Source organism: Alosa alosa, chromosome 3, assembly GCF_017589495.1.
Source record: "Alosa alosa isolate M-15738 ecotype Scorff River chromosome 3, AALO_Geno_1.1, whole genome shotgun sequence".
Taxonomy (NCBI): Eukaryota; Metazoa; Chordata; class Actinopteri; order Clupeiformes; family Clupeidae; genus Alosa; species Alosa alosa.
Window position 1 is genome coordinate 20,788,662 of NC_063191.1, and position 21,473 is coordinate 20,810,134.

General features: G+C 45.9%; 1 protein-coding gene across 1 annotated transcript; it reads right to left on the minus strand.

Moving 5' to 3' along the window:
* Positions 1-74: 74 nt before the first annotated feature.
* On the minus strand, positions 75-21,162 carry hibch (3-hydroxyisobutyryl-CoA hydrolase). Its single transcript, XM_048239623.1, has 14 exons — positions 21,094-21,162; positions 20,594-20,636; positions 20,357-20,488; positions 20,160-20,244; positions 19,932-20,012; positions 19,761-19,813; positions 11,624-11,702; positions 7,061-7,206; positions 5,992-6,078; positions 4,114-4,172; positions 3,072-3,153; positions 1,143-1,262; positions 904-937; positions 75-588 (listed from the first exon to the last, which is right to left on the minus strand). The coding sequence occupies exons 1-14, from the start codon at positions 21,123-21,125 to the stop codon at positions 473-475; spliced, it is 1,149 nt and encodes a 382-aa protein (XP_048095580.1). The 5' UTR covers positions 21,126-21,162; the 3' UTR covers positions 75-472.
* Positions 21,163-21,473: the final 311 nt, after the last annotated feature.

Here is a 21,473-nt window from a genome sequence, read left to right on the forward strand (position 1 = left end):
AGGAAACATTTCTAATGCCACTGCATGTGCTGATCAACACAAGTAATAGGATAAAAAAACACTGAGTACACATCTAAAGCAGAGTTCTTTATTAAGCCTGTTCATCAACTGTTCATTGAACTAGTTCATCTATTTCAGACCATGTCAGATACCTTGAAAATAGTCTTTAGTGAGGACATAGGAATGCAAACAGAAAGATTCAGTAAATCAGACCACACACTCCATTTCTATATTTTTTACAAAACATCAGCAAATAGTATCAATCAAATATAAAGCACTGAGTGGTGAGTCTGCATGGATGTGTGCCAATCATGTGGCACATACTGTAGTGTCTCATTCCGAGCTGCCACCATCAGCACAGGAGAGGGCTCTGTGGCACTCCGTGCCCACTACCACAAAAGGCCATGGTGAGGGTGGCATGTGGGAGAGCCTGCGCGATAAAGACCCCTGGGGGCCTGCCAGGACAATGGTGCTACAGCTTGAGGTCATGTTCCCCCAGGGACTTGAAGCCGTCCTCCACTGACTGCTCGGAGATTTCCTCCAGGGTGCCTGGTTTCCACTTGGGGCTGTGGTCCTTGTCAATCAGAACTGTGCGTTTAGAAGTGGAAGGAGTGACAGATCAGTAAGGCTGGGGTGGATACAAACACATTTACAGCAGTAAACCAAAGAGTCTGGATACAGATAATCCATGGAACTCACAAACTGTTGACGATTTTCGCAACTAATAAAACTGACAGATTCTTCCTTGTTTATGAAAAATGACTCATGACTTAGAAGGTCATGCTGGTTGCAATTTTGTCTGGTATTTGATTTAGTACAAAAGGGGGACTTCATTTATGTCACCTCTCCAAAATGATATTCTTAAATGATATTTTTGTGTTGTAAAAAGTATGACCACCTTACCTGCTCTAACTCCTTCATAGAAATCTTGACCTTTCTGTAAAAAGGAGATAATACATGCACATCTCAATTAACAAGGACTATTAGGCTCATTTCAATAGCATATGATGTACCCTCAAAATACATCTACACTTCAACAATCACACTCCAGCAATCTGTGATGGCAATGATGAGATCACGTAATATCCAAAGATGACAGTGGGAGAAGCTGGAGGGAGGGAGGGAGGCGGACTGAGACGCACCATGCAGGCTTGGGTCAGCCTGTACTCCATAACCAGCACCTCCTGCAGGGTCATGGAGGCCCCATGCTCCAGCTGTTTGAGAGTTAACTTCATGGATGTGGGAGACATTTTGGCAAGAGTCTGTGTAAAAACAAAACAAACATAAACAAACAGAGTGAAAAGAAAGAAACTGGCCACCATCACATCTCTCCCATCTACTGCCACTAAGGAATGTTGATGGTCAGATCACCAGAATACACAGAACATTTCACACACAATTGTTAATCCAAATGCACATATTTAAAGGCGTATTAGGTGAAGATCCATGTTTATGAAGATGATGTTTATCTATGAATATATCAATGTTTAATGTTGATCTTGGTCTAATCCAAGCTTTCTCCACAAAGTAGCAAAGATAATTACATATTTCACTGGTAATCAGTAACACTGGAGGGATAAGTAAGACATCTGACCAGATTCTTAATATGGTTGAATTAATGAGTATTATGATTAGGACCTGATTAAGTTTTAACCTCATTTAAAAGGTACAGTATGTCCATCCCTCATAATCATAATTGCCTTCCCCTGAGGCGTACAGTAGATCCGGGACTGCATGACACTAACTGCTTATATGATGACATCAGCATATGCATATGGGCAGGAGATCTTGATAAGACCTTGTGGCCCTCACTCTCCTCCACTTCTCTGAAGCCACTCCTGCTGTAACAGCTGATGGGGTTGGCCAGAGACAGCTAGCCTGTAATAATAGGTCTGGGATGGCCAGGTTCAACAGACGTGCTGAGCTGGGCAGGCCATGAGCCCACCTGCACGGCCACCACACCTCCCTCTCACTGAGCTCCACTCAACCTTGTGGTTTTATCATCAAAACAGAAGGAGCCTGCAGCGAGGTCAACATTAGGATGACCCTTAAACCGCTCTTACGTGGACACGTCATTCAATATTGTCCACCAGACTATTTCATTTCAAAATATACTTCTGCAGATATGGTCAGTTTATCAGATAACATGTTCAATTCATACATTCTCTGAAACAATCAAATATTGACTTTACTTGCTACTTTGCATTTTTCAATGGAAGGTGACTGTTGCCGGGTCAGCCATTTTGCCGTTTGCAGTAGGCTCACAGACCAACACTTGCAAAGAGATTCTTTTACGTTCTGCACATCATCCCCATGCTGTGAGAGGCAAATCCGAGCACAAATAGGCTTTCTTCCGCTAATGTTTTATAATTGAATTCAGCCGACATTACGCAACTCTGGAGCAGCACAACAGAGGGCTTTTTGAAAAGTCAATGAAAAACAGAACCCAGCTGACCTTGTCCATTCTGCCTCTTCTCTCACCCATTCTCAGACCTTCATGGTGACCCTACCTCAGAGTGAGCACCAAACATAGGTGTTTTTCAGCACCTTTGCTTAAGCCGGGAGGATAAGCTTAACCCTATTAAGAGCTTACACAGCACTATTACGTTTTTAATGAGACGGTCATCACAAATGTGCTCCCACTAATAGGGAAGAGGAGGGGGTCAAACCTTTGCACAGTGCTGGAGCAGTTGACAGCAGCTGACATTATGAGACTATTAGGTATCTAGTGGTGCATTTAGTTCTCTGGTGCTCTTCCCCTGCATATGACTAATATTTACACTTTCGTGGTGCATGTGCTGCTGAAAGTGGTACCTGTGATGCTGGTGAATCAGAGATCCTTAACAAACAAATTAAGCTACAGTGGACCACACATACACGTGTTTACATTCTTGGGCTTTGTGGAAATTAAAACAAGGACGGACATAACCACATCAATATACAGTCCATCCATGTTAACATTACTTGGTGACAGGAGAGCGAGCAAGAGTCTGGGATGCTTCAAACAGACAAGGGCGGTTTAATTGCTCCATCAGATAATCATTACATGACATTCTCTTCTCAATGCCTACCTCCACCTGCTTTTTAGCGAATGGGGAGCCATCCTTCTTCAGATTCTTAATGATCCCCTCCACACTGCCAGCATCAAACAGCCTGCAATGAAAAACCAATAGAGTGATCTAGAGAGGACCCAGGAGATGTTCTCATGATTGACTGACACTGCCGACAGCAATCGAAACTACATTCACGTTTGGGTGCGATGTGATGCTTCACACAAACCTAATCTGCAACTCATCTTGAGATGTGAAATCCACCAGAAAGCACGGAGGCAAATGTCACAGAAGTGTTTACATAAATTATTTAGGTCTGCAACCCAGCCACAGGTACACACGCCGCCCTCTGTACCAGGAGATTTGAAAAAGCAAACTTTGATAAGACAGATTTTTCCCCTAAGGCAACAGAACAATGCTTATCAACACAGATAAACCATGCACTTTGTTTGGGGAACAGCAATCAGTGGATTGTTCTTTGAACTTGTGAGTAATGGCACATACAGTATTCCAAATATGGCACTACCTAAGGGCCAGGAGAAAGGAACAGGCCTCAGACTTTGTTGTGTTGTGAGATTTCCCCATAACCCACTAGATTGTGGCGAGCCATTCAGCATGCCCAATCAGTTTTGGAGTGTGACCATCCGCTGACGTCAGTCTGGTTTTCCCTTGAGGCGATCTAGTTTCACAGTGAAATTTTGCTGTTTTGTGAGTCTGCTCATGTTGAAGTGTCTGTCAAGACGTATGATATTGCTGGACTATGCAGGGTATCTACTGGGGTTTCTACACTGACTGTGGAGATTTTAGGTTATTAGGGAAAAAACATTGCATTATGTATCCATCTTTATTCTGTAACATCTAAAAATTTTGAACATTTGCCATTTCTCCTAGTTTCCATTCTTTTTGTATCAGGCAATCAACTATTTTAAAGCAAAGAGAGCAGAGAGAAATCAGGAATAGACAAACATAATGTGACAGTTTATCTCAATTCAATTCAATTAAATTCAAATCACTTTATTCATCCCTAGGGGGCAATTACATGGCACAAAGAGCATCATCATACCTGTTGATTGTTTCCATGTGCTGCTCAAGGGCAAAGGGTTTGTCTGCATCCAGTGCACTCTACAGGGGAAACATACAGGTCAGCTCTTTAGTGTGTGTGTGTGTTCACTGGCCTTGACATTTTTGACCATTTCAGTACCGTTCGATCACTGACCACTGCCCTCCTCCACATTCTAATGTGATGAAGGCTGCTGAGGAGTTTCTCTGAATACGAACCCCTTACAGGCAGCATGTTTATATAGTCACTTTGTAGGCACACACACACACACACACACACACACACACACACACACACACACACACACACACACAATCAAACAGAGCCTTTGGTCCAACTCAACTGGTACTGCCAAGGCCCCCTATCACAAAAGTGCTGTGCATTTACATTCTACTCATGCCATCTTGGTGTGGGCAGCATTACAGTCTGGAGGATACCATGCCTTTCCCAGGATATACTAGGTGTGCCTGAAAAAGCTTGGTCATGAGTCAATAAACAAATACAGGACTTATTTCATTACACTAGATCATGCTGTAACCTGCAGTCCATCTACACTGATAACACACAATCTTCAACATGAAAAAAAAGAACAAAGCTCTTGGATATACAACCAGAGAGCACACATCTACAAAGCAATAAACATATAAGACCTCATAAATCAAAAGGCAGAGGGCAAATCTAAGGACCTGCCTTTTTATTTTACAAAGGTGGTTTCCACACAATGCCCAACACATTTTCATAGGGCTGCTGTTTAGCTGCAGGTGGCCCTCTCAGGCTAATGCCTGGTGCAGGGCTCCACTGAGTTGGAGCTTAGTCTGCTCTGCGGCCCTGTCCAGCTCCCCTCTGGAGCCATCCGACCCTGGACAGGGGCAAATCCAGCAGGAGAACTGAACTACTCTACACAATAGCTCCATAAAACCCCCAAGCAGAGCACTGTACTTTGATCTCTAAATTGGAGTGTAGACATGATGAGGATATACAGACTCAAACAGACATTAGACCCACACTATCCTTACTGGAAAGTGTAACCCACTACAAACCACTAATGGATATATTCAAATCCAATATCCATTTATGAGGTAAACAAATTAGTATATAGTACAGGGGTGGGCAAACTTTTTGGCTCAAGGGCCACATTGGGTTTTGAAAATTAGCCAGCGGGCCACACAACAACCCCCAACCACCACCACAATCACCACGACACACACATAAAAAAATACATTTCTTATAGCCTATAATTTAGTATAAAAAGTATTTGTTTTAAAATATGAATTGCTTAAAAAAACTGCTCATTTTATTCTGTTTAACAAATGTATAAATTGTGCACTGTCGCTTTAAGACAGTCGCTTTAATTCACGTTTATTTCTCAATGATCTTCTGCCTGATCCGCTGCTGTACCTACGGCTGGGCCTTCTCACAGTTTTTAAATGGTCAGTAGTGGGAACTACTGTTGCCTTCATGATTTCCTTTTAAAAGTTTCTTATAAGAAGGAGATATCAATCATCAACAATGACAAACCAGCTGGAACCTGCGGCTCTCTCTCCCTCTCGTGAGTGCAGACGCGCTCCCAATTAAATGAATCGCATGACGTTCACGTTAGATCTGCTGCAAAGGAGATAACTAAGAGTTAACTTAGTTTAACATGATGTTATCTCTATTTAACATGATGTTTTGACATTGACATTGTACGTTCTCTAAGGAGAGTGAAAAGCAGTTTGCAGTAAAGCTAACCAACGCCGCTCTATCGCAGAGAGAAAAATAGCGAGCAGCCTGATAACCAAATAAAATGCTCGGCGGGCCGGATGAAAGTGCTTGGCGGGCCGGATCCGGCCCGCGGGCCGCAGTTTGCCCACCCCTGATATAGTACGTCTAAATCTTTACCTGGTGCTGGTATGAGTCCAGCACTTTAGCCACATCACTCATAGAGGGAGACTTCAGGTCAACCAGATCCTTCTCAAGGGCACCAATCTGTAAGGAGAGTACATCACCGTCAACTGGAAATACTCAGCTGTGGACACACATACACTACAATACACTATAATACAGCACCTGTACAGATGTTCCAACACATCCAGTCTTTTCATGTAACAAGTCAGCTGAATTACAGGATAGACAAAGAAATAACATGGACATGACAGGCAGAAAGACTGAAATGGACATGGGAGTGGGTGGACAACAAACAGATGGAGAGAAAAGTGAAGCTACAGACGGAAAGAGCTTGTACTGTATGTAGCATGCAGTAATGACAAACTAGATGTGATGATAATCAGGACATGAAGGCCATTAGCCACTATCCTGGTCCTGCTCATGGTGATGGTCTACACTACAACTCAACTGAACAAGGTCTGCACTGTCCAGGGCTATTGTACACATTCTACTGGACTCTAGTTGCCCTGTCCACTGGACTCTCTAGTTGCCCTGTCCACTGGACTCTCTAGTTGCCCTGTCCAGGGCTATTCTTCACATTCTACTGGACTCTCTAGTTGCCCTGTCCAGGGCTATTCTACACATTCTACTGGACTCTCTAGTTGCCCTGTCCAGGGCTATTCTACACATTCTACTGGACTCTAGTTGCCCTGTCCAGGGCTATTCTACACATTCTACTGGACTCTCTGGATTGCCTCTGGCTTTGTGTTTGAACACACACCCCCTCTCCTGCTAACGGGTGACCTGTCCTGCTGCTGTTGCCTGGTGTGCTGCCCTTGACCAGTGTTGCTGCGTTGGCTTATCACTGCATGACTCTGGCTCCAGCAGTGCCTGTTCTTGGGACGTTCACTCGCTTTTCCCCCCTTCAGTAGCACATGGAAACAGAGCCAGTGTCGCAAATTTTGCCTGACTAGGTCCTGGCATGGGCTGCTAGCGCCCCATCGGTTGGCACCGGCTGCAGATGACTCAGCGGATGGTTCTTGGGCAGTGCCCACTTCTCGGCGTGAGCAGAGCCGTGATGTACCTTCTCTGACTCCACAAAGTGTGTGGCCACGCCCGCCCGCAGCACGTCCCGGCCTCGGAGGCGAAAGCCGGTCAGGGCCAGGAAGAGACCCAGTCGGCCTTGAAGCCGGGGCAGGAAGTAGCCACCCCCCACGTCAGGAAACAGGCCTAAAAGTGAAGAGATATACATACATCAAAGAGGTCAAAGACAAAGGTTATGGGACATCCAGAAGTGAGAGGTGGTTGTTCGTGAAGCGTTGCTTCCCCAGACAAAAGAACCCAACCCTGACCAAAGAAACAGTAAACATCACAAATAATCAAATTCATACGGCAAGGCCCCTCAATTTCAACAACAGCTTAGACTGATTGATTCCAACAATAACATTTACAGAAAATCCTAATAAGCTCCATACTTGGGGCATCCTTCCTCCTAGTGGTTTACATTCCTGATAAATAGAGCAAGTGTCTCATTCACATCACTAAGGAGACGGCGGGAGCCAGAGACCCAGCGTCTCCCAGTCATCCAGAGGGAATGTCCCTCTCAGAGTCTGTCTGTGCCAGCAAAGAAAGCTCTCACTGACGTCTAAAGAAACTAATGGAGACTATGTGGTCGACCTTCCAGTAATTTCATGTCTGATGCCCATTAGAAGCCAGAGCTACCACAAAAAGGATAACTCTGTCAACCAATTAGCTGTAAATCTATTTACGCAAACACCGCAACTATGATGCTAAATATATGGGGTTTTGGCTGTTACATAATGGAAGTCTGGGGCTGAACAAGTGGCCAGTTCAATTCTCATGTTTCAAATGCGATTTATCATCGTATTACGGGATTTGATTCATAGAATGCTAAAATATAACACTCTTGGAAGATCAAATTGTTAAATGGGCCGATGAGTTTTGAGCAGTGAACAGGGGATCCCTCCTCCCTTTCCTATCCCCCAAAAAAGAACAACAAAAACCCATGAAATAACACCATATCTCCCAATATGGCACAGTAGGGAGGGATGTGGCACTGGGATGGGGGTAGCGGACAGAGGATTAGGCCTTGCTGACCTGATTCTGTGCTGGAAAATGTAATATCATAAATGCAGATTACAGGGCGCTGTTCGCCCACTTGCTTTGTCCCACCACCATGGGGACAGTTTAAGACACCAAAATCCCTTAATCTCACCACGGAGGGGGTTAAGGCAGTGGGGGTTGGGGTCTGGAAGCAACAGAAACACAGATGGAGAGCACATTGTCCAGGAGGATTTTGGTCCACTCTCTTCCCAATATTGAGCGAGCGACACCATCACATTCACACCATCTGATACAAAGTGCAGAACAGTGTCTGGCGACCCAGTGTAGCCTCTAGTCAATAGGCAAGGGAGGAGGTGGGTCTCTACGCCTTTCGCGTCAACAGTTAGCACATTCTGGTTCGCAACTGCCATGACATAAAAGAGAGCTAGGCATTGGTCAAGCCGTCAGAGCATGCAGGCTGAATTAATTACTAAATGATTGACACTATTGCACCAGCAAATCTGAGTGACACGTCATCTCAGAAACAGAACATTTGAGGGCATAATCCTGTAATTAAATTTTGCACATTATTCTGGGAAGGAAGCAAGGAAATGAGAGGAGGCGTTGTGCCTCCAGCGCACTTCACCCGACCCAGTTGGCCACCCCCAGTCTCGGCACATTAAATCAGGACGCCGAGCAGAAACTTTCACCGTTGTGGCAGCCACGACACCCAGGGACCCAGGAGCACCGGGGGACAGGGGACAGAGGGAATAGAGGGGGGGGGCGTCATGCCTGTCCTCCCGCTTTTGGCTCAGCCCTTGTGTGTAGAAAAGCTGGAGATCCTCTGAATGGCCAACTCAGCATTACTATGGACACGGCGCTGCTGCTGTGGGATCTGGGCCAAAGGGTTTGTGTGGGGGAGAGCAGAGAAGGGAGGGGTCATCAGGGTGGGAAGTAGGTGGTCCGAGGGGGTCCGGATAAGGCCAATGCACTCTTTCCGTGGGGTGGGGGAGCTATGTATGGGTCAGCGCTATTCCTGGAGTCCTCACACCCCTCTGACCTTCGCTGTCCTTCAGGTGAAAGTCAGAGACATCCGCTCAGCAAGACATGACCACTGCCACGACCCCCAAAACAAAACAACACAACTACTTGCAAAGATTAATTACTTGTTATCTTCCATGGAATTCTCTCTGGCATCATCCCTGAAATCTTCATGGTCTAAACAAAGTCTCTCCAAAGTCAAACATACCGTGTTGCGCAAGATCTACTCACTAGCAGATTTTTGAGTAAGAAAAGCGTGGTGTCTGTGCAGAGTCTGCCAATTAAGCTCAATCAGAGGCAAAGAGGATTAGCCTACTACTACTTCAAGCTAATGGACAGTGAGAGGCGCTGTGCGTCTTTATGGCATTAGCCAAATGACTGACAGCCAGTCAGCAACACACATATTCACAACCCAACCCACCCCTCTTTCTCTGGAGCAGGAGCCCAGAGTTGTGTGATGCGCAGCACCATCCGCTCATCACGTTCAGGATCTGGACGTGATGAGCGGATGGTAGCACTGATCCCTGGGATCTGGCCAAGGCGCCGCTGCTCATCTACTGCTGAGGCGCAGGCCTGCATCGCTAATGATGGGGAGGAGAGGACAGGGCACTGAAGGTCAAGGACAAACTCCGTTCATCACAGATCCAACGATTTACGACATGGCTGTGAAAAAAAATACTTCACTCCATGCGAAGCAGGTCAATTTTAACCAGAATGCAGTGCTCTAAATGGCCAGACATCTGTCTCATTGGAGAGCACTACGACATTAGAGAACAAATGGTGCGAGGATAAATCTGGACAATGCAGACGCATCTAAAAACTAGCAGATCCGATGCAAACTACTGTACATGCTCTGTTGAGAGCCAGCAAATTACTGGCTCTTGAGTCTGAGCTTCACGTGTTTCGGCAAGCAGGAAATATCCATGAATAATACAAGAAGACTGTTGCAGACAACATCAAAAAAGCTGAGCGGGTCCAACAGCTTTGGGTTGCTCACAGAGCAAACACCCAAACAGACATAGAGCCGATCCCTCCAGTTTGTTTGTAATTCTGTGATCGCATAAATTACAAAACGTTTGCACATTTGTTTGTGATGCATGGATATTTTCTTATTTGCTACAAAACGTGCATAACATAACCCCAAAAAGTCACTGATGTTAAATTTCAATGAATTTCCGTGTCCTGCTGATGGCAGACTTTCTCCGTCCACTATTTACAATTAAACATCAGTGCCCAATGGAGCATTTTGAAGACATATGACAATGACTGAATTTCAAACGAGAATGACAAAGTCAAAACTATGTATTGAACTGTCAGTATGCACCAGGGAAGCTACAAAGTTTCCGAAAACTCGATTGAGGACATCTTACATTCAATCAATAGATCAATCTTTGCTTCAAGCAGCTAAAATGATATTCAAAGCTCATATTCACAATAAAGGAGCATTTGTGTGGTTATCAATTGGATACAGTACTTGTGAATATTTCCTATGCCCAACAAGGACTACTTCAGTGGGTCATACAACTCCCCTTGAAAAGCAATCTGCCCTCAATAAATCTCTGCACAGGCCTGACAATAAATCCAACATGGCGTGTCCCTCAGATGAGCACTGCCTGAGAGCGACATACAGTAGCTGGCCAGCAGACACAGTGAACTGTCGGGGTGGAAAGAGGGGTGTGAATGTGGGCGTGAGCGGATGTCAGCGTGGCATGAGCCAGTGAGTGTGTGGCATGCATTCCACTACATGAGTTGTATGATATCCACCACGTAGGCCGACATCTGAATGCCTTCTGTTCATCTAGACCTCTAGCTAGAGCCCATCTGTTGGGTTTTATGATTAGCTAACAAGAAAAGTTCAGAAGGCTCTAATTCTCTGAGGAAGGGGGTCAGCAACTCTACTGCTAATGCTGACATCCTACCCATTTACTATTTAATGAGACTGGAAAACAAAAAGCTCCAAAGGGAAGCCCAGAAGCACTACACTCACAAGCCATCAGTCAGGATTGCTTGCTTACTTTGGCCTAAATACATAAAGCACTACACATTTCTAACCAATTCATTTCAGTTGTGGTAGTAGCATTCAACTTGGCTGAAAATGCTAGAACATCTGAAACATCTTCTGATTGTTTACACCCATAGTGCTAATCCCAGAGTGATTAGATATCCTCCAGGCCCCCTGCATGTCGCATCCGTCTCTGCAGCGAGGAGTTTCCCATCATGCAGTGCATCTGGCCCAACTCACGCTGGGCTTCAGCTCCAGGACAAGACTCTCCTGAGGCCTGAGCCAGTGTGCTATCACGCCCCCTGCATTATTAATGCCGCCAGACCAGCACACCAGACTGGCCACAAACCAGAGCTGAGAGAGAGGATACAGAGACAGAGAGAGAGACAGAGAGAGAGAGAGAGAGAGAGAGAGAGAGAGAGAGAGAGAGAGAGAGAGAGAGGGAGAGATTGGGAGAGGAAAAAGAGAGGCAGACAAAGAGAGAGAGAGAGTGAGAGAGAAAAGAGATTGAGAGAGCGAGAAAAAAGGGAGAGTTCTTACCTATGGCAGTCTCTGGCATGGCGAAGAGTGTCTTCTCTGTGGCCACCCGAAACCGTCCGTGAACCGACAGGCCAACGCCCTAAGGGAGGAGAGAGTGATCGAGAGGGAGAGAGATGAGGAGGAGAGGGAGGGAGAGAGAGAAGGAGAGAGAGGGAGGAGGAGAGAGAGGAGGAGAGAGGAGGAGAGGGAGAGAGAGAGAGAGAGAAGGAGAGAGATGAGGAGGAGAGGGAGGGGAGAGAGAGAGAGGAGAGAGATGAGGAGGAGAGGGAGGGAGAGAGAAGGAGAGAGATGAGGAGGAGAGGGAGGGAGAGAGAGAGAAGGAGGAGAGGGAGGAGAGAGATGAGGAGGAGAGGGAGGGAGAGAGAGAAGGAGAGGCATGAGCGATCGATACCTGGTACTGAGCAGTGAGAGGGGCAGCAGATGGGCAGGACCCAGAGAGGGCAGCAGGATGAGAGTGAAGCCACCCCCCCCCTCAGCTCTGCCCGGGTAATTAAGAAGAGTGGAGGGTATTAGGAGGGAGACCACGAGGGTTAATGAAGGGAGACGGCCTTGGGGCAGATGCTCAAAATGGAGAGGGCCATTGAGAGAGAAGGAGAGAGAGAGAGAGAGAGAGAGAGAAAGGGAAATACTGGGAGGGCCGCTCCCATACACATCTACCCGGCCCTGTTGTCATAGCAACACGGACCCATATTCCTGACGAGTGATCGGTACACCAGAAGTCGGAACCTGAAGTCAGAGTGTATCCCCGGCTGCTCCACACAGCTGCTGCAGTGACTCTGTGTCTGGCAGAGACAGGAGGGAGGGAGGGGCAGCGCCCCCAGACCCACCCATCGCCAGCGCTGCCACCACCCCGCTCTGACCTCCGCTGGCTCACAGCCACACGACCGGTCACCCCACCGCCAAAGGACGCCACCGCCCCATGAACGCGGCGCTCGAAAAAGGTCACAAGGTGCTGTAGGCACGCTGCCGGCACCACCCTCCACCACCACACATCACGGCAGAGGAAAAGCACGACGCAGGAACAGACACACCAAAGGGACCACAGCACTCACGGTGATGAGAGTTGAGCATTCAGCAGCAGACAGTGGGAATAGGGTATAGGACATGTAAACAAGAGATTTAAAGATTATGTGCGCAGAGTACAGGCAGTAAACCTGCATTCAACTGGGCACGACACAGAAGAGCAGAACACTAGCACTGCTAATCACAGCTCAGCGTCAGACAATCCACTCACTTCATTAACGTATACAAACCAGCCACAGCTGATGCTAAAGCAACACCAAGCACAGGCCCTGGGAAAACGTCCCTGGGAGACAGGCAACCTTCATAGATCATTAGGAGAGAGAAGTCGCCCTTACTGACCATAAGCCTCATCCATCTCTGTCAGTAATCTGGGATGCACACAGCAATAAGTTGAGGATTTTTCTTTGGTCTGAGGAAGTCCCTGAGGTGGGATTTGCCCGCTCAGTATCAACTCCAGCACTTGCTGGACGGTGATCGATACGCCGGTCGATGCATATAAATTCTCACCAGTAAGAAGCCCCCACTGGAAACCACAATGCGATTTCTCTCAGCTGATGGGGCTACTATTTTTTTTCATGTTTTTCCTTCTCTGTTGCCATGGAAATATAAAGTCATAAATAAGTATAAGTATATACACTCTTTTGATCCCGAAATTTGGTCTTCTGCATTTATCCCAATCCGTGAATTAGTGAAACACACTGCACACAGTGAACACACAGTGAGGTGAAGCACACACTAATCACGGCGCAGTGAGCTGCCTGCAACAACAGCGGCGCTCGGGGAAATGCACATAAAATGTCCTGCTAAAGTGGAGAGTTGCAACACATCTTGATCTGCTCCTCACCCCTCAGTGGCCAATCGTAGGCCTACACAGTGGATGGGTACATGGGTTTTCACATTCAGTGTATACATTGCACAACCACAACTATGACAGATTACTGGCATCAACCACTTAATGTAACCTACAGTGCGAAGGCGCTCCGATGTCTTTCCGGCAGGTGTTCTCTGTCATCTTTACTGCACCTCTCGAGGCACTTGCGCTGTGTGAAGAGTGGGGTGGGAGGGGAGTGGAGGGAGAGGATAAACTGTGACACTCAGGCTCCAGCTCACTTCAGACGTGTGAGTGTCGCCAACCAGAGCAGACTAAACAGCAGCTACATGGCTGACACTGCCCAGACCTCCAGATGCCTCTGTTGATGCCAGGCGCACACACATGTGGTGTTGCCCATGCTGTTACAACAGAGGACACAGGGCCATTGAGGATGGTATACAAGCTTATCATGGGCACGACAAGAGCCAGCCGTCAGCCTGAGTTACCCTCATCCACACTGCCTCGATGCCAGGAAAATCGACAACATCCGTTCTCGCCTTCAGTGCAAAACAACCGTTGAATAGTGACTGTGTGGGTGTCTAAGAGAATCTACAGCATTCAATCTGATTCTCAAGGCTTTCTGCTCAAAACAGGTATAATACACTCAGCTTCCATCACCCAATGCTAATTTCACATCAGTATTTTTAATAGGGATTTAGGATACTACTCTCTTTTTTTATCAGCCTAGAGCAGCAGCCAAGAGCTTGGAGCTGGGATGTTTTCAGCGGCGTGGAGAGATGATTTATAAAGTGACTAATGGACGGCCGGGGTTTACTTTAGGGACACCTCGGCGTTCTGCAGGCTCTTAAAGGCTTGTACAAATCACACTGGAGTTAAAGCAGAGCAGAGCGCTTTTTCCCCTTTATTCATCACCCTTACACATGTCTTATGTCACTGACGCTGCAACACCGCGGTGCAAAGGTGCGTATCCATGCAGAGCGGGCTTCTCAAGAGGGGGAAATGGATGTGGAGGGGTCGGAAGAAGAAAGCAACACTGAAAAAACATTTTGTCCAATACATTAAGTTGGATATCAGTCCAATTACCTCTACCCTAAATGTCTACATGCCATTTTTAATTAAAGTACAGAGCAACATCAGATTGTTTACGTGCATGCAACATCATGTCTCCATTCTATTTTTACACGTGGAAAATAAAATGTTTTAACGGTAATGGTTGGTCCTAGGCACTGTGGGCAACATCGGTCTGGTTCTGTTCGGTTCATATGACACACGTTTTCAGGTGGAGAGAAACCATTCTTACCACTCAAAGATATTTACAAGCTCCTAGTAACAGCCAGCTCTTTAAAACAGGGACCTGAAATGGAAAATACCAACTGTCAACAAGCAATATCTCACTGAGGTGGTCAAGAAGTTTCCTCCAAACCACGTTCAAAGAATCTCACATAAGAAATCTCTTATCTGCGAGTCATCATCACACAGAGCATCTTGACTCTTTCACTGCAGTGGAAATGGGTCGGTGTGTACCAGGAGCTTTGAAGAAATCTTCCATCTGACATTCCATTCAGAGATGGTCATTGGCTGGAAACAAACATGGTACCAGAACATGGAGCAAACATCACAAGGGCTTCATGGGAAATGTGAAAACAAGGAAGTAATGAAAAAATAAAACAATAATTAGCTTTGTGTTACTTTAAGCATTCCATCATACCACTTGTGTATCTGAAAGCAAGCAGTAATGCACAAATGCACAAATAACATCAACGGTAACCCAGAAGTGCATCATTGCCTTAGACAGCACCAACCGTTTTCTCGAAGATGACATGAAAGACGCTAATGGCTGATAAAATCTCCCTGTTTGAACAGTGAGAGCATTTACATTTACTGTAACATTTACTGCCTCTGTCTGTGGACGAGCACGGCATGACTTCAATCAGCCATTCATGCAGCATAATCGGACAGGATGGAGGGCTTTAAAGCAAAGCAAAGCAGTGCAGAGCCACAATGTGTCCTGAGCAGAATATAGTGTCAGAGTTGTCTCCTGGAGGAGGTCAAGCAAACAGTAAATAAAGCTGCAATGAGTCACAGCTGACTGTGTGTCTCTGTTTTGTGTGTGTGTGTGTGTCTATTAGTGAAACAGAGAGACAGAGAGACAGTGAGAGAGAGAGAGAGAGAGAGAGAGAGAGAGAGAGACAGAGGCTGTGTGTGTTTGTGTGTGTGTGTGTCTATTAGTGAGACAGAGAGAGAGACAGAGGCTGTGTGTGTGTGTGTGTGTGTGTGTGTGTGTGTGTGTGTGTGTAAGGGGTTGTGACTTGCCGTGCTGCCTTGCTGCTATCTGCTGCTCCTGGCGGTAGCGTCATGCCTGAGAGAGCCTGGTGATTAAGAGCTGCACAAGGGACCTCAGCACTATTTTGCTGCACTCCCAGTCCCACTTTCAGAGAGGGCCATGGCTGTTCAGACTCCACACTTAACATCCATATAAGGGCAACAAGCTCTTCAGGTCGAAGCAATCAAGACCTCTGTTTACATAAGATAGCATATGTACCCAGTGCTCAGAACAGAACATCACCACTGGAATCTTGTCCGCTCTGTGCATTAATTACAAACATGACCATAAGGCCATTATCTTAATGTTCAGTGAACTGTCCATGTAAATTACCCACATTTGCACTTACAAGAGTGTAGAGGGCCTTGAAGGTGGGGATACTCAAGCATGCATGCATTCTGAGTGTCTCTGTCCAGTGCTAACAGGCAATGCTATCACGCACATTACTGTACCGGTAAAGGAAGGGAGATGACAATGATAGATATGGAGATTCTCTTCAGTGGCAGGGACCAGTGCTCCAAAGAGGTAGGCAGCTGTGTGTAGTGAGCTGTGACTTGTGTCCCTGGCGGCAAGCAGACCTCATTTCACAACCCAAAATCACCTCAAAACACACGCACAAACGCACTTGCAACTTGGTGACGCATGGTACTCGCTATCTGTAGATTTAACAGCATCGCAAAAGCCAAAGGGACTAAGGGATGGGTCAAAGTAATCGTCATTTAAATACAATGGTCAGGCTCTCACCCTTTCTACCATCTGTCACATATGACCTTCTGCTGACAGAAACAGGACAGCACCTATGTGAGCACAGAAGAGTATTTGCTGAGGCAGGTGTGCCCTGGTTCTTGGTGCAAAGGACTAGCTGGCTGATAGGAGATTTGATTGGACCCTTATCTCGAGAGAGGATAAAACACTGCTTATCAAATCAACACAAATGTCACAAATATCAGCCATCAAGGTATTGTTTGTTATATCATTTCTTTCGTTCAAAAAAAACTTGGATTACGACTATGACCAATCAAGCAATGAGTCAAACCTCGGGAAGAGTGCACTCTTGCACACTGTCCAAATGGCAAAAGAAAAGCACCTGTCTGCTGCTCTGCAGCTGTTTAGCCACGAGTCTTTGATATGACCAGACACCAGATCTGTCTGATGCATTACCCTGCCACACATCATGATGCCCACACAGGTAAGCCTTGTTGTTCTGCCTGATGCATTACCCAACCACACATCATGATGCCCACACAGGTAAGCCTTGTTGTTCTGCCTGATGCATTACCCAACCACACATCATGATGCCCACACAGGTAAGCCTTGTTGTTCTGCCTGATGCATTACCCAACCACACATCATGATGCCCACACAGGTAAGCCTTGTTGTTCTGCCTGATGCATTACCCTGCTACACATCATGATGCCCACACAGGTAAGCCTTGTTGTTCTGCCTGATGCATTACCCTGCTACACATCATGATGCCCACACAGGTAAGCCTTGTTGTTCTGCCTGATGCATTACCTTGCCACACATCATGATGCCCACACAGGTAAGCCTTGTTAGCTGCACCTGCTCTGGAGAGCGTCCAGGTGAGTCCTGCCAAAAGGTCTAAGTTATGACCTCATCACTGAGAGAAGCAAGATGTTTTCAGCTGACCAGGGAGCACAGCTGCTCTGCACACGTCAGCTTCTGTTCCACGCCCGGCTCCAGTCATTCACGGAATTTAAATCTCTTTCCCTGCATGAATCTTCCCTTACCCATGCTGGAAATATGCATTGAAAAACTAAATTCTCCAGTGACTTGGAGTTCAATTTAAAAACCCATGTGTAGAGAGGCAGCGATCTAGAAATAAACCGTCATTTCCATCTCCAACAGCGGAAGAGTGATGGAGATCAAAGGGTCTAGCATCTTTTCTGAGAAACTTTCTGACAGAGTATGATTCTATCTAGTGATTCTATGCCAAGTATGATTCTATTTAGTGCCATGTCTTTGCCCATCGAGCATTCCAGGAGTTCTTCAAATGTGGGCCTCTCAGTCTAGTCAGTGAATGATGTAAGGGTAGGGTTCCACATGTGTTTCCTTCTCTGAAAAAGGCCAAGAGCTTGTTTCTGAGAAATGGCATTTTTCTTTTGCAAAAGCCATTTGTTCTGACCCTTAATAAAATAAGATCAACAGGTGTCTGAAACCCCAACAAACCACCGTATGATCAGCCTCCCATCTCATATGAAACTCACTAAAATAACTCACTAAACTTTGAAGGGGTAAAGTTGGGCTGTGTATTCTCTGGGTCAGCCTCATTTGTCACACATCGACAGTGGTCAACACGCCCCCGTCTCACACTCTGAACCCCCACGCCCCAAGATTTATGGCCTAAATAATGATCCAAATATAAACCTAGGCTGATGTGTTTGAGCAACCAGTCACCTCATTTTGTATTTGAGCCTTGCTGCAAAAAAGATGCATGTTTGGGTGCAGGCTTCAGACTTTGCACAGAAAGGTCCTGCCTAACCATCTCCACAGTGTCTAGACCCTTAGGGACAGCAGTAACACGATATATGACAGGAGAAACAAATCTATATCTATGGACACTCCACCTAAGAGGCTGTTGCTTATTAGTTAGGGGGACTTGAATGCAAGTGAGTCTGGCAGCTCAGTGAGTAGGTGAAGCATCACGTTGACAGACTGATGGACTGGAGCTGGCGGCTTCCTCCACCTACACATTCTCTCCGTCCTCACAGCGCCAGCCAGACACAAGCACCTCGCCCTGACCACTGCACAGCCAGGGAGACGGAAGACAAACGAGCAACACAAACGGCGCTGACAGAACCAGAGGTCTGCTCTCCTGTGGCGCATCAGACGTTACACACAGACAGCAACAACAACAACAAAAAAGGCTGCTTTCAGTGGGGCAGACGTGTGTGTTTTCCAGTCACGGGTGAGCAGTGGCAGAGGGGTCCTACAAATCAAGCAAACTGCACTCATAGAGTTGTGCTCCAAACTGCAGCAGTCCAAGCAAATGCTTGTGTCACTGGGAACATATGGAAGCAAGGATTCAATTCAAATTCTAGACAGGTCTACTGGAGAGAGAGAGAGAGAGAGAGAGAGAGAGAGAGAGAGAAATCAAAGTATGATAGCAACATACTCTCCCCTGTGTCACTCCACATCCTGACCAATCAGAGGCCATCTGAGTCTTAATTCAAAGGAAACTAGTGAGGGTATGCCAGCCAAACACGACTCACTGCTGCCCCCTGCAGGCCTGCTGTGAGGGGATTAAGCCATGTCACAGGTCAACACTAGTACTTATACAAAGGTCACATGCACACTCGCAGTGTGCCAGCCAAATAATAATTCTGACCTATCTAAAACAACTATCCACTAAATTCAACACCCACACCCCCAATCTCTCTTCACTACAGACAATTTTAAAAAAGTAATAAACACACAAATGACCCAAATTCGAGCATCTTTACGCTAACCACATAATTAGTGTGAGTGTGACCCCACTCACAATAGTCCCAAACATCACAGCTGCAGAGCTGAGCGCATCAGCATCGACTCTAGCGTGACTGCAGCTCTTGGTAGTATGTCATTCCAGAATGCTATCATTAATCCCTGGATTTATCTCTGAACTTCCAATTAAAATAGTCCTCCAATCTCTGATAGCTGATGAACTGAGAGAGCTCCTCAAATTCAGCGGACAAATCAGAGGCAGCCAGCACCGTCTGGAGCCATCTTGTTTTAGATAGGAGAGAGGGAAGGCTCCAGAGCCTATGTTTTGCATCACCCATTTCCCCCAAACAGCTTAACTGCAATGAATGAAAACATGTATGCTTGGCTGAGGATTTGATCTCCTTTGGTGCGCTCTGCCAAAGGATTTCTGATTACATGCACACTGAGTGCCATCTAGAGGTCCTACGGAGAACTACAGAACTACAGTCAAAAACATGATGCCAAGTGCTACTTACTCCTCCCATCGTTATTCCATCAATAAGGGCAACATAGGGCTTCGTATATGTACCTAAAACAGAGGAGACATAATTAATTAAGACATATCAAAGGACCCGACATTAACAGAATAATGCAACACTAAATTATTTATTATTATCCAATTATTTTTTTTAACTTAACAAACTCACCAATCACATTGTTCAGTATGTACTCCTCTCTGAAGAAATCTTGAGCAAGTGGATCACCTACTTTTCCTGCATCTGTTACAGCTAGAAGGAAAGGAAACAAAGGTAAACAATAACAAACAAAGTCAAATCTAACTAAGCATGGACAACACTTTACCATCTGTTTGGCACAGCTGTATGGCACTAATAGATACACATGAATGGTGATGCTTATTCAGCTAGAGGTCTTACCTCTGATGTCCCCACCCGCACAAAAAGCTTTTCCTCCTGCCCCTTTGATGATCACAAGATCGATCTCTGAGTCTTGGTCCCATTTCTGTGGAAAAAGTTGTTGACAACTAAGATCAGACCTATTTCTAAAGTTCTCTGGCAATCAATTAATCAACACAGGCATTTTACACACGAGTGTAGCATGAGACCCCTTTCACCTTTAGTTGTGGATATATGTGTCTGATCATGGGGAGATTGAGTGCATTCAAGGCCTTGGGTCGGTTCAGTGTGATGACTCCAGCATTACCCACTTTCTCTGAGAGAACCTCAGATCCAGCATGACTGGACATCTGGCAAGCAATAACAGCATGGGACATCAATGTACAATTTGACACATCTGTTGCAATGACACAGGTTGATTTCAAAATGCAAGGGGTTTTATTACATGCACTTACCATATGACCTCGTATCCTTTGCAATCTGCAGATTGACCTCAGTCTACACGTGGTAAGTTGTGCACAGAGAAAAGTAACTTTAATTCAAATTCATAGTAGGCCTACATGGTTCAGTTGATAGAGCTGTACGCCATATGTATGCAATGTCACGCCAGATATAGTTAGCAACAATGTATTATCGTGACAGAAGACTACATTTGCCATTTCTTCCTCATTCTTTCAATAGGCCTGTTAAGGGTAATGTGGCACAACTACGTTACACTAATCAACTACTTCACAACAGTCCTACAGCAATACTCTGACGACAGCAGGCATCATAAGTCTTTAGTTAACAATTGTTTCAATGAAGTAGGCTAATAATTAAATGCCTTCAGAAGATTTTGGCACCACTAGGCTAGCTAGCAGTTGCCCTGCAGGAGCTGTCCTTCACTTTGCTTGACAGCTTTGCAGTACGACGTGTTTTTACCAAAATCACAAATTACATGCAGGTGCACACTTACTTAAACGCTGATTTCAATACTGTTATTGACATTGTGGTGCTTTGCCTTCCTTTCAATGAGCCAACTGTGTTCCCTTGTCTTCCGAGCAGAGCTCTGGCAGTATCAAACTACTGATTGGTTGCGTTCACGTTCGTCATGGAGGCGTATACGGACGCAGGCACCATCGACAAAGAAACCAAAATAAAGTTGCACGATTCATACCGCAACACTGCCACCCTACGTGTGTTAATGATATAACAACGATGTAAGTAACCCATTCTATTCTATTCTATTCTATTCTCCTGGATGTGCGTGTGTGTGTGTGTGTGTGTGTTTTGACATGTAGTCTAAGTTCATTCTAGTCAAAGCTGAGAAGTGTAGAATTGTTTGACAGCATTGTG